Raw genomic sequence first — 13,409 nt, forward strand, 5'->3', positions numbered from 1 at the left:
TCTAATTTAATACTGAAGTACCTCATTTGGAATCAACTTCACAACATGTATATCTCACAAAAATTATACAAGTAAAACACTTAAGTTTTCAACTTAAATTATTGCTTGTTTACATATAAACTGGATTTTATGTACCTTACAAAATGTCCTTGTAGTCCACGCTGCTTTAAAATAACTCGATAGTGGTGAAGTCTGTAGTGATATCTGCTATAGGTATTACAGGAATTGTTATTTTCCCAGCTAAGGGGATGGGGACCACGAATTATCATGCTTTAAAGCAGGTATTTCGAGCTCTTTGATATTATGCACCAATTCTGCCACTACCATAACCAGTACATGCATTACCATTGAACTTTGCTGTTCAGCATCCAGGAACTGGCTGTCCAGATTGCTGGAAACACACCTAGGGAAATAAAGGGGTAACCTGTTTTTTTATTCTATTAGAAAGAAGAGGAAGATGAAAGAGGTCAGGAGAGCCAGGTTAGAAAATCAGGATTTGCTGATTGTTAGGAATTTAATTAAATAAGAATGTAACCAACTTGTATTTTTGGATTCATGACTTGCATTATAAACATCACCACAAAACCCAACTGAAATGCCCCTTATAAACAGCCCTCTCGCAGGGTAATTCTCATCTGTTTTACAACTTTAACCCCATTTAAAATTGGTCTGTATAGTTTTCTGCGTCGGTTCATCTCTGACTTGTTGTCAGCGGAACGTGCTCGTTGGAGGTCTCTGTATGTACCAGACGTTGCTTCTACACCCTCCTCCACGCCTCCTCTCAGCCCCAAAATGCAGGCCTTAGTCTAAAACACCAGTTCTCAGACGGAACTGAATCCTTTGCACCAGACTGAGTAAGCCAGGGAAAACAAAGCAAAAAAACCAAGGTCTAGAACGAAACAGAAACAGAACAAGAGCATGGTTGGTTTTCCTTAAATACATACATTTAAATACATTCAATCTGACATGGTTTATGAAAATTGCCTGTCAACATTTACTTCGCAGGAGAGATCTAAGTTGCACTAAGGTGAATGCAGTGAACAGACTGAGCAACTGTCTGTACGCTAGCTTCAGACTGTCAAAGAAGAGGCTGCTCTTCGGCAACGACCGCCCGGCTCCCCTCGGGAAGGCAGGGCTGAGTCCTGTGGGCAGCGGGCAGCCGCCACCGGCGCTGGCAGCTCAGCTGGGTCACGACAAACAGACGCAGCTCTTCAAACCGGTAAGGATTTGGGGCCGTAAGCCCAGTCAGCTGAAGAAAGGAGCAACCGAACCACCCTCAGGGTCAGCAATATTTCTGCAAAAAAAAGAGAAAGTGGAGAAGAACAAATGAATTCTTCCTTCTGTGATAGTGAAGATGGAGAGGGGAATGAGAGGTGGATGCTGGACTGCAACATCCACCACCGATCATACACTGGTGTATTATTTTAAACCCCAAAATTAATTTGAATGTATAAAGCTAGACTTTTCTTTGCGTACACTGATACAATTGACCTGCCATTTAATTCCAGTGATATCAGTGAGGGTTTAATTTCACTGCATTCTTAGGTCCTTAATTCATTCCAATTATTATGGACATTGTAAGAACTCAGGATCATCTATGTGCCTCTCGTAGACTCCAGCTAAAGGCACAGCAATATGGTTTAAGAGAAGTCTCACACTTGGAGTATGTGCAAAATCTCCCTGTGTTACTGCTATATCACTCTCAAAGGAAACAACTGCCTTGGTTTACTTGCCCCTCCAAGAATCATAATAAAAAAGGGAATAAAGAAGTAAAAGAAAGCTTCAGCTATCGATTCCTAGAGATGTTCTTTACATTATACTTGCTGCCCTTGCTGTGTCTTTACATAAATAGAATACAAACTGGTTTCAGCTGAGTTGATTAATTTCTTGTACTTTCTTATTTAAAAAAACCCTCAGGATGTGGTTTTCACAGTTGTTTTAAGACCGTCCCTTCCAGTGACTGCAATCTGTGCCTCTCTGCCTTCCTCCCCTTGCAAACTCCTGCTCCCACGGGGCACTGTGGTCAGTCAGGTCAGAGAGCCAATCCAGCCAAAACCCATTTTTCTCCTCCCTTGGGGTTGCTTTTCACTCCTATCTCATGGCTCCGGCAGCGGAGCGGCTCTTTGCTCGCAGCCTCCTGTCGCGCACAAGGAAGACCCCGTTTGCTCAGGGACGGCGCTGGCAGTAGGCAGTTTTCTCGCCCATCCGTGCGCGTGCTGCTAGGCTGCCTTCTGGAAGCTGTCTACATCGTGCTTTGGACTTTACCACACTTTCCTCCGCAATCACAGAAGGCCTAGAAATATATCTCTATTGTCAAATAAAGTCTGCGTCAGGAACCACCCCGCGATTCGGGAAAGCAAGGTCCTGTTTTGTAGACCTGCTATTCCCAGCCCAGCTGGAGCTCTTTGGGGGTGACCAGCCATGAGCACGGTCTGGAGGCCAACACAGCGAGTCCTGCTCCTGCTGCTCCTCGCTTCATCACAGCACAGAGGCACCACACTCACATCCCTCAGATCCTGACTAATATGGACAAGCTAAACTTCAGCTCTTCGCCCTGACACGTTGCGAGGCAGTTTGGGGACACTGTTAGCGCTTTTCCACCCTAAAGTGCGTAACAGAAGTGAAAATCCAAAGATGTCCTTATTTTCAGAGTGGGTACTTAACAAACAGTACCTCTACAGAGATGCTAAATAAATGGTTCCACTATACCGGTGACTTGAAAAAAAACCATGCACTGCAAAAGGAGGGGTTTTTAATAATTTAACAAATATTTGAGTCACAGGGTGATAAAATACATAAAGGAGGGAATAAGACAAACAAGGCACAAGTGTATCTCTAGAAAAACGTTTCCCTACCCCTTTTTATTTAAATATAACCAAAGCAAACAGGACTTTGAAGAATATGTCAAATTATTTCTAGGCTGATAGCTAATGTGGGAGCCCCAGGGCTCAGTTTTGGGGCCAGCTTTGTTTAATATCTTTATCGATGATCTGGATGAGGGGATTGAGTGCGTCCTCAGTAAGTTTGCAGACAACACCAAACTGGGTGGGAGTGTCGATCTGCTGGAGGGTAGGATGGCCCTGCAGAGGGACCTGGACAGGCTGGACAGATGGGCCGAGGCCAACTGTATGAGGTTTAACAAGGCCAAGTGCCGGGTCCTGCACTTGGGGCACAACAACCCCATGCAGCGCTACAGGCTTGGGGAAGAGTGACTGGAAAGCTGCCTGGCCGAAAAGGATCTGGGGGTGTTGGTAGACAGCCGGCTGAACATGAGCCAGCAGTGTGCCCAGGTGGCCAAGAAGGCCAACAGCATCCTGGCTTGTATCAGAAATAGTGTGGCCAGCAGGAGCAGGGAAGTGATTGTCCCCCTGTAGCTGGCACTGGTGAGGCCACACCTTGAATACTGTGTCCAGTTTTGGGCCCCTCACTACAAGAAAGACATTGAGGTGCTGGAGCGTGTTCAGAGAAGGGCAACAAGGCTGGTGAAGGGTCTGGAGCACAGGCCTTATGAGGAGTGGCTGAGGGAACTGGGGTTGTTTAGCCTGGAGAAGAGGAGGCTGAGGGGAGACCTTATCACTCTCTACAACCACCTGAAAGGAGGTTGTAGTGAGGTGGGTGTTGGTCTCTTTTCCCATGTAGTTAGCGATAGGACGAGAGGAAATAGGCTCAAGCTGCACCAGGGGAGGTTTAGATTGGATATTAAGAAAAATTTCTTCACTGAAAGAGTAGTCAAGCATTGGAACAGGCTGCCCAGAGAGGTGGTGGAGTCACCATCCCTGGAAGTGTTCAAAAAACGGGTAGATGTGGCACTTTGGGACATGGTTTAGTCTAGTCTACTCTTGATTGGTTTAGAGTAGACTTGGTAGTGTAGGTCAATGGTTGGACTGGATGATCTTAAAGGTCTTTTCCAACCTAAACGATTCTATGATTCTATAAATTGCTCAGAATAACTTCTACGGCTGATGTACGCAACTTCAGAGTAGAGAGTTAATCTGAAAACCCTGAAGATCGTTGACTATAGAATTACTGCTATACTGTATTAAGTTAAACTGAACACCCCTCAAAAACCTCAGCTACAAGCAGTATTCTTCAGACATTTACTTTTAAATAGGAGCAGGTTCAAAATTTTCTTTTACCATGTGAAATTAGTTACTACAAATTTGTTCCAATAATGGCAAAATAACATATTAAGCTGTTCCAGTTGCAACTATTTTCAGCTCTACAAATGAAGGGTACTTCGTGCCTCGAAAGAGACAGAAAGTTCTCTGTCCTCTACTCACTTTAAAAACAGCTGCTCTGTTAAACATTAGTATCATCCTTGCAAGACTTAAAGCTGTAGAAGTTTTATCCTTAACGTGTTAAAACAAAGTGAATCGGTATTCAGCAGACAAAACAGTAAATGTAGGGATCTGACATCCACAGTTGTGCTGTGCTGATTTCAGCAATAGCATGTTATTTCCTGGTTACTCAACTCTTAAATAGAACTGTTCCCTTTAAATGATACAGGTGTTGAGATCAACTTCATGAAACATTGGAAAAACCCTCAAATTTGTCAGATGGGTTTGTTTCTCATTTGTCAGATTAATTTCTCAGCTTTCATACGTTAAAGCCACAACTGCCAAGGGTTGAAGCACATTAATCCCCTCCTCACCTTTCTCATTACACCCCCTGAGCTTTAAAAAAAAAAAAAGTTACGTAGTAGTTTATAGCACAGACGCGTGAAAACAGTAGCTACTTAACCTCTATCACAGTTCAGAGTTCAGTAAAAGGTATTTATAGTGCATATAAACCATCTACGTTTTTCTTGACAGTCAGAGCTACATTAGTAGAATAAAAGTAAAATCACAGAGTGCAGTCCGATGTACCCTTACCAAATAATTCAAGACGTTTTAAGAAGTTAACTGTTCTCCAGGTGAGACAAAACTGCTGTCATGCATAGCCACTGTCTGTCTGTCATGGCACAGACTCCATTATTCTAATTTTAAACCCGCCAGATTTGCTGCCCAAAGTCCTGCCACTCATTTCCTTCTACCTGCGCCCTCTTGTCTGACCTCTCTCCACCCTCTCTCGTACCCTTTCTGTCACAGCCACTCTCTTTTCCGGCTCTCTTCAACCATTCTTTAAAATCTGCCACCTCCTTCCTCTTCTTCTGCTTCCCCCTCAACAGCCTATTCCCTTTCTTTCCTCAGTGGTACCTGGTATTTTGTTCTCTGACAGTCTGGCTTCTCTTAGCCCAGGAAATCTAGCTGGTTAGGGAATGCACTAAGTAGGAAGATAACGCCTTGGTATATGACAGCTGCCGCTAAAGCAGAACACGCTGCATCTTTTTATTAATCATCAAAGCGATCGCAAAATGGTTGCAGAAGAGACTCTCTATGCACAGATCCTCCGCTCTCAGAGACAGGCACTTGTATTTTGATAGGAAGCACGAAGGTGTGAAAAGAATTGGCCTCCAGGAAGTTTTAAACACATATGTGTGCAAAAAAAAAAAAAAAAAAAAGAGGGATACAATAAAATACACATGTGGTTTCTCCTTCCTTAGTACTTTCACATTCTTTGTTTTCGTTACTCTTGATACATTTGCGGTCAATTTTTTTTTTAATTTCCCTTATTAGCCGAATTTCTTTAACTGTAGAAAACTTTAAATTTTGCTATTGGATTCGGCATAAGAGGATAATCTGTTTAATTCCACCTTTCCGATTTCGACGCCGCACAGGAGGCGAGGACAGGAAACAGGGGTGCCAGGGACGGCCCTCCCGCAGGTTACACAGTGGCTCCGGTAGGGCTGACGGGTGAGAGCTGCCTCGTTGGGCTACGAGAAGGCGCTCAGGAAAGGGACAATTTAAAGCCTTCGCGTCCCATCCTCTTCACCGGGAGCGCTGGGGAGGAGCGGCGGTGCGGGAGGAGCGGCGGCAGCCGCTAGATGGCGCTCGCACCCCCCCCACGCGCCCCGAGCGACGTCAGCAGGGTGTGCGCAGGTTTCTACGTCAGGCTGCTTCGCTGTACAGAAAGGTCAGCTGCGTTACGTCCGGATGGCTCCGCACAGCTGCAGTGCTGGCATCACGCGGGGAGAATGCTGCGCTCACGTCAGGTCTCGACATACCGGGTTTGTTGTAACAAACCTATCTTAAACTTAGATTATTCCCCCCCAAAAAACCCCTTCCGCCGAAGAGGGGCACATAAAAACCACCTCGCTCGCTCGGCCACACGCCAAGAACTCCACAATGTCTTTCCTTTAGTACTGTCACCCTCTGGAATACAAATCGGTTTTGACCTAAGCAAACGCTAAGTACTCTGTCAGTTGGAAATTCGTGTGAAAATTAGTTCAGTTCTACCACTCTTTCTCAGGAGGAGCACTGTACAGAAAGTAATAAATTAAATAATTCATGAGATTTTTGCCCTAAGTATAATGCAACGAGAAGTGGAAAAACACTTAGGCAGGATGAAACATGAAATGGGTTAAGCATGCCGCAGTGCAAATATAAATCAACAGTCCGTCTTTCCCACCATCAGCAAATAGTCATGTAATTGCTCTGTAAAAAGCAAATACAACTATACATTAAGTCCGCTGAATGTGACTGTTTGTTAATTCAATAATGTAATGTATTCTGTTAATGTAAATGTGTTCTGTATTACTCACTTCAGTAAGGCTAGTGGGATCTAAACAAGGAACTTAATATAGATGTCACCAAAAGCGGAATTAAAAAAATTAATTGCAAAAAACTTAATCACTATTACCCTGGGTCCTTTTAACTTTGTAAGTATACCACAGTATATTCATAGTTCCGTTGCCTCTGTATGCCTATATATGTCATTTCTCACCCGTGTTGCATCTCCATCCTGCTTTATCATATCCATTCCAGGCAGCTGGTTTGGAAAAAGATTGCCTCCCCTCATAGCAGGATCATTAACCTATTGGTAACAAGATATTAAAGAGAATTAATTTAAAAATACATTGGGAAGAGGGCTGGGAATTAAAAAGCAGCATTATAAACCACTATGCTACTTGCATGTACCAACATCCACTTTTGAGATGATGTTGCAATCAGGGAAGTGACCATATAGCCGAGCACCCTTCTTGTGCAGCGTGTGTTTGACTCATATCATTCTGCTTCCCAGTCAATAACAAAGATTTAATTCCTGATACTATGACCCTTGTGCGTATTTTACAAAACAGGCTCCATAAATCAGGTCAGTATTATTTGAAGAGGACATGCCTGCTCTCAAAGTCCTGAAAGCAGAAATGCGTAACTGCTTTCCTAACCTCAGTAACACACAGCTTTTCTGCTTGCAAACCACCACACAATTCTCTCAAAGCCTGATGAGGTAACACGCAGGTTGAATTATAGCGACTATTGACTTAGTTTTAATGACGCTTACTTTTCTGCTCGTAAGCAATGGGAGAAAGATAGCATTAAATGGGAAAACCTGCAGCTGCGTGCTTTCCTAAACGGATAGTCTTAACAATTTTCTGAACACAGCCACGGGAAAGTATTGAAGCTGTGTGATTTTGCACAACCAAAGGGTCTGTCATGCTTAGTTATGTGGAAAGAGTGGCTTGCCAAATTTACAACATTGCTTTCTTAATCAAAGGATTAATCTCACCGTGTAGGAACTCATATAAAATACAAAACACAGCCCTTCAGCGCAGTTCTGAAATATTAGAAAATCCATCTTTCCTTAGAAGCTTTACAGGGAAAGAAGCCTCTTCCTAGGGAGTTTTTGTTGACTCGTTTCTCTCTGTTACTTCCCTCAGACTAGATGGATGTGATAACAGTGAAGATATGCCCCTCCAGATTTTGCTGGAAGGAAAAAGCTGTTTTCTGTGTCACCTGCCCTTTAGGAGACTCGTGTTGCCAAGGAGAGGAGGTTCTGCCACGGCACTACCTCACTTCAGCTACAGAAACCTGCTGCAGTAAGGGGGGAAGACTGTCTCGAATTCACCACACCAAAGTCTTCTCATTTCAGGTCCTCCTGACTGTTGATTCTGTTGCTATTCACCGATTTCGCAGAACGTCGCAAAGCTAAATGCAATCGCATGCAACCACCTAAAGAAGTGGTTTCAAATGCTGCCAAAGACAAGACTGTAGTTCAGCAGGAAAGGTTAAAAACTTAAATATTTTTGCCATAGAAATTTCAACTCTGAAGAAATTGATTGTTTAGCACTGCAAGCCTTCTAGTGATGCTTTCTGCTTCTTAATACAAATGAGCAGACTTTTAAACCTGAACCTGAAATTTTAAATGAGAAGGGAAGACAACCACACTATTTTGTTTGGAAAGAAATAAAGTAGACAGCTTCACAGCTTTATCTACATGCATTTGACTAAGCAACAGGATCCATGTTTGAAAAGTGTTTTCTGCCATTGATCAACATTCATCAGAATGCACAGGCACAACTGCCTTTTCTGTTTGTTCAGTAGACAAAGGAAGGAAAAAATAAAAAGAAATAAAAAATTGTATACTGAATCAACAGCAGTTTTGGAGCAAAAAGATGAGTGCATGATTTGCATCATGGCAGAGTGTGGACAGGTATGGAAAAGGAAGATGGTTCCAGGCTGCACACCACAAAAGCAGCAAAGGCACCAGTGAAGTTCCTATCACAGAATCTCTTTGTCAGCGATGATGCAAGAATCCTGAGTGGCATGGTAACAGATTAAAAAAAAAAAAAAATCCTACTGTTTTGTTATATGAGTACCTTTGCTTCAGAAGTCCTTGAAACAAAACAACCCACATTCACACATTAATTTTTCTGACTGCAGTAACAATTCAATCAGAGAAGTATGGAGAAGGACAAAGAAATGGAAGGGTTTTTATCATTTTCTGAAGACAGGTCAAGCGGTGTTATCAGATATGAAACCTGACTAAAACAAGACAGATGATGTTTTACAATTCCTTTGGCAATTAAGCACATTAATACAGCCTGCTGCTAATAAATCAGAATTATATACAAGGTGTCTAATAAGAAAAGTTTCCTACCACTCCAGAGCTCCTTTCACCCACTATGCTGAACAAAATCGAAATACTGTTTCAAGATAACTCTTTGTAGATGCCATGATAATTTTGGCCTGGGGAATACTGCACCTGTGCAGATTAATAAACATCCACTCTGAGTGGACATCTAGAGAGTGGTTTATTTCATATACTGAGAAGTCTCTTCTCTTGCATAGGTTTCAAATTGCTTCTCTGACAACTCAGTAAATAACATGGATCTGTGGTGCAAAACAAGGAACAGGCAAAACCACGGCAACAGTCCATTGTGCAAACACGATGACGATGATGACAAGGAGACAGTAAGTTGTGTGAACAGTGTAACACTGGGAAGGTTTAGACTTCCTCGATGCCTGGGGAAGCTGTTTTGGACAGAAGGCACCTGCAGACCTGGCAGCTAGCATTTCAGCATTCCTGATATCAGCCTCCTAGAAGACACACTAGTAAGAGCAGCCTAGAGAGCTTTAATGTATAAGGGAGAAGATGATAATGAGACAAGGTCTGATCCCTCAAGTACATAAAAGAGTCTCTAAGCATCGTAAATAGCAAGCCCAAGGAAAATACAATATTTTGGGCAAATTCTTCATTTTCTACTTGGCGATGCTGGGAGCCTAGGCAGTAAAACAAGAGAAGCTGGAGATATACCAGTATGAGCAGATAAACACCAAACTTAGTATTTCTGAGCTCTGGATATGTCTGTATGATCCAGTATAGTGCCACAAAGAGAGACAGGAGACAGAGCCAAACCAACCCGTTCGGTACCAAAGGTAATATACTTGCTTCTTGCCAGGTAAATAAGGCCAGGCACGGCTTTTACTAACAAGTAATACATATTACTTCCCAAACCATCCACTAACATATGAAGTGCTAAGTTTTTTTTTTTAAAGCTGAAACACATTTGTAGCATAACCACTGTTATTCACTGTGGTTAGAAAGAGATGAGAATGTGAAGTTAAAATTACGTATTACGGAACAAAAAAATGGCAATGAATAAGTAAGTAAAAGTGTAGGTGACAGTATAAAAAAGCCAAAAGAATGAATGTAATGGCAACAGTCAGCAGAATTAAAGAAAATGTAGCCATTTTGAAAACCACCAGTTACGAGAAAAAGCCTAGGTCAATTGCTAAATAAAGATGCCAAATTGTAAAACACTATGCCCTGAACACAGAAGAAAATAAACCAGTTTTAGTATTCATATAAACATTTTTATTTATTCCTGTCTCTCAGAAAAGAAAATGCGAAGCAGCACAGCAAACATTCCTGAGGACTAAAAAGTACTGTCTTGTGGCCCAGAAATGGCCCCTCAGCTGCCAGCTGGCCACCTCTGACCTAGATGAAACATAAAACATTTGCTTGCAGAGTCTGCAGATGACACAGTGCTGGGGTGGTAAATCAGGAGGAAAACAGGTTACTGTTACAGAATGAGCCACAGCACTTAAGGAAGATAATACATTTGGGAACAAAGAATGCAGGTTTCATCTACGTAGAACGTGCTGAGGAGGATTTGGGGATCATCGTAAGGGTTTTAGTATGTGATCTCCAGTGTGATGTTGTCACCAACAGAGCCAAGGCAACCCATGGATTGAAAGAGAAATTACAAGCAGAACTCGACTCTGCACAGCTTTGGTCCAGTCACTGTTAAATCACCGTCTCTGGTTACTCTGTTCATACTTCTAGAAGGAGGTTACAACAACGGAGTTTAAAGCAGATCCACAAAAGGGACTGATGGGCTGAAAAACAAATGTTGAGATGGATAAAGAACCTCAGCCTATTCAGCTTACTGGAAGTTAGATAAATGCTATCTTTGAAACAAGATCTTGTAGGTCTAGCAGGAAGGAAAAGCAGCGTGACAACTGTGCTAGTGGAAACAGTAGTCTGCAGGGATATCTTTGAAATACAACAGATCTTCTTCTATAATGCATGTTTCTCAGTTCAGGTTCCTGGGGAAAATTATGTAGCATGGGCATGCTGAGAAACCAGACTGGGCTGTCACCTTCAAATCCCCACTCTTTTCTTTTTTCATTTTACTATTCTTTTACTACATTAAATGTGTGCAACAGTATGCACTTGGGAACTAATAATAATAAAAAAGTCTGCTATAGTTGGGCATAGCAACCGGGAATATCAGAGGAGGTGACAGATTTGGGAGTATCAAAATTACTTCAGGTCACCAGTATGCGGCAGCTGGAAAAGACAAATGTGATCTGGGGCTATATCTGTCAGAGTATTCCAAGAGAAATGGGGAAGAACTAGTGTTATGCACATGGCTCTGGTGCTTAGGAAATACTGATTCAAACTGGAACAGGTGCAGAAAAGGAAAGGGAATTTAAAGCCTACAAGAAGAGACCGTAACACTGTGGCTTGTTTAACTTACAAGAAAAACCCCAAGAAACCCAAACCAAAACAATCCAACAACCTCAAAACAACAACAAAAAAAAATCATGTTGATAGAACGGCTCTTTCTAAAATAGAAGAAGAGAAAAGAGTTATTTAAGCTAAAGGACAATATTGGAAAAGTAAATAGTCTGTTACCAAATTTAGGCTGGAAAACTGGATATTAGGAAAAATTTCGTCACGGAAAGGGTTGTCAAGCATTGGAACAGGCTGCCCAGGGAAGTGGTTGAATCATCATCCCTGGAGGTATTTAGAAGACATATAGATGTGGTGCTTAGGGACACGGTTTAGTGGTGGACTTGGCAGTGCCAGGTTTATGGTTGGACTCGATGATCTTAAAGGTCTTTTCCAACCTCAATGATTCTATGATTATGGTCTCAGAAGAAAGGTTTACAATATTGTCCACCCTAGCAGGAGACGCTGCCTGAAGACGTAAGAGGTACTTTCCTGCCAATATTTCTAAGAAAAGTGCATAATTTCAAGTCTGCGTGTTGAACAAATGGAAGTTCAGCTCTGAAACAAACATATGAAACTGTTAATTAAGAGGACTTGTTTGTCAAATACTTATTAATGTACTGTGTGAGTTTAATTGCAGGCTGATAAACAGAAATGTTATTTTCCTTATTTCAGATACCCTAAGTAGCAGTCTCAAATAAAAATGAGTGTGCAAACCTCCTCTCAGCAGAAATAAACAGGTTACTTACCTATTGATTCAGCAATCTATTTTATACAGACCACATTACAAAAAGGTGGATTTTGTGCTCGTGAAGGTGCCAGACTGATAGTTCTTGAAGTTGACTGCCTATTGTCTGGTACTACGAACACAGTGGCAGTAGAAGCACCTTCCACACACTGCCCACGCCAGCATCTTTCACTCTTATCTCTGGGAAACAGCTGCCTGCCATTCAGTCCTAGCCTCCACGGCTGAGAAAATTAGCAAGGACACTGGTGACCTGCAACTGTGCTATGGAAACTTACCTACTGAAAACAGGAGCTAGATCAGCACGCGCTTTCCATGGAAGTCCAGGACCAACTACATGCGCTAGCTACAGTAGTGCTAGGTCACAGTGGGAAACTCAGATGCAAAAGGTGCCCTCTACCTCATCAGTCACCTTGGTTATCTGAGTGCAGAGCTAAAAACAAAGCCTTTTTAACATCATCATTTCTCAAGGAAACTAGCAAAAGAAACGTAATGGCTTACAGCAGTTACAGCCCAACGCAGCGGACCTGAAAAACTACTGAAAGTCAAAGAAAATCCTCTAGCTGTCATCTCAAGTCCTTAAATTCTCACCTGCTCAGGACCCATGGAGGACAACCCTGATGTAGGCACAGAGGTCGCTGAGGTCATGCTGATCTGCCCTGTCATCTGGTTCATGTTGTTCATACCACTTGTGTTGGTTGCCATGGATACACTGATGTTCATGTTATTATTGTACATGCTGGTGCTTGCTTGCTGCCCAAAATGTGGTGGGGACTGTTGTGAAAACATGCTACAGCAAGGAATGGAAAAAGCAATGTGTCAGACTTAGAATGCTGAAGCTACTAAAGAAACTACTCTCTTTTTAATATATCTTAAGCTAGAATTTGTACATACTGTCGTTTATGCCAACTTCAAAGGAAAGACTAGTTTTCAGCTACATGTATGTCTAAGGAATAGATTTTCAAAATGTAAGGTCCCATGTCTGTGCACAAAAATGCATGCCTTTGCGTGTGAAACTATGGCAGAGTACAAATCTGTTATGCCTGTGCAGTAACAGCCAATTAGCTGTCTAAATGGGCTTTGTACATATTTAAAATATGTGGGAAAGTAATTTTTGGAGAGAAAGGAAACCCCCTTTTTCTCCCTCCAGTGTTAGCATAGCACAGGACTGTTGAGCTGATATTGGATCTGGTCTAATACACCTTTTTGCAAAAGAGGCTATTTGCACATATGAATACCAGATTTGCACATACAATTATGGCAAGTGGGCTCACAAATATAGACATGCAATTGTGCAGAAATTAATTTACTAAATCTTAGCATCAGG

The 13,409-nt window shown here is 42.2% G+C and overlaps 1 protein-coding gene across 1 annotated transcript in view; it reads right to left on the reverse strand.

The window, feature by feature from the left end:
* Positions 1-1,255: 1,255 nt before the first annotated feature.
* NCOA2 (nuclear receptor coactivator 2) overlaps positions 1,256-13,409 on the reverse strand; it is a 123,463-nt gene continuing 111,309 nt past the window's right edge. The window contains exons 20-22 of the mRNA XM_075704548.1: positions 12,674-12,872; positions 6,823-6,912; positions 1,256-1,294 (exon numbers count right to left, since the gene is read on the reverse strand). Coding sequence (XP_075560663.1) covers positions 1,283-1,294; positions 6,823-6,912; positions 12,674-12,872 — 301 coding nt within the window. The 3' untranslated portion in view covers positions 1,256-1,282. The remainder of the gene's footprint in view (positions 1,295-6,822; positions 6,913-12,673; positions 12,873-13,409) is intronic.

The sequence above is a fragment of the Pelecanus crispus genome, chromosome 2 (assembly GCF_030463565.1).
Source record: "Pelecanus crispus isolate bPelCri1 chromosome 2, bPelCri1.pri, whole genome shotgun sequence".
Taxonomy (NCBI): domain Eukaryota; kingdom Metazoa; phylum Chordata; class Aves; order Pelecaniformes; family Pelecanidae; genus Pelecanus; species Pelecanus crispus.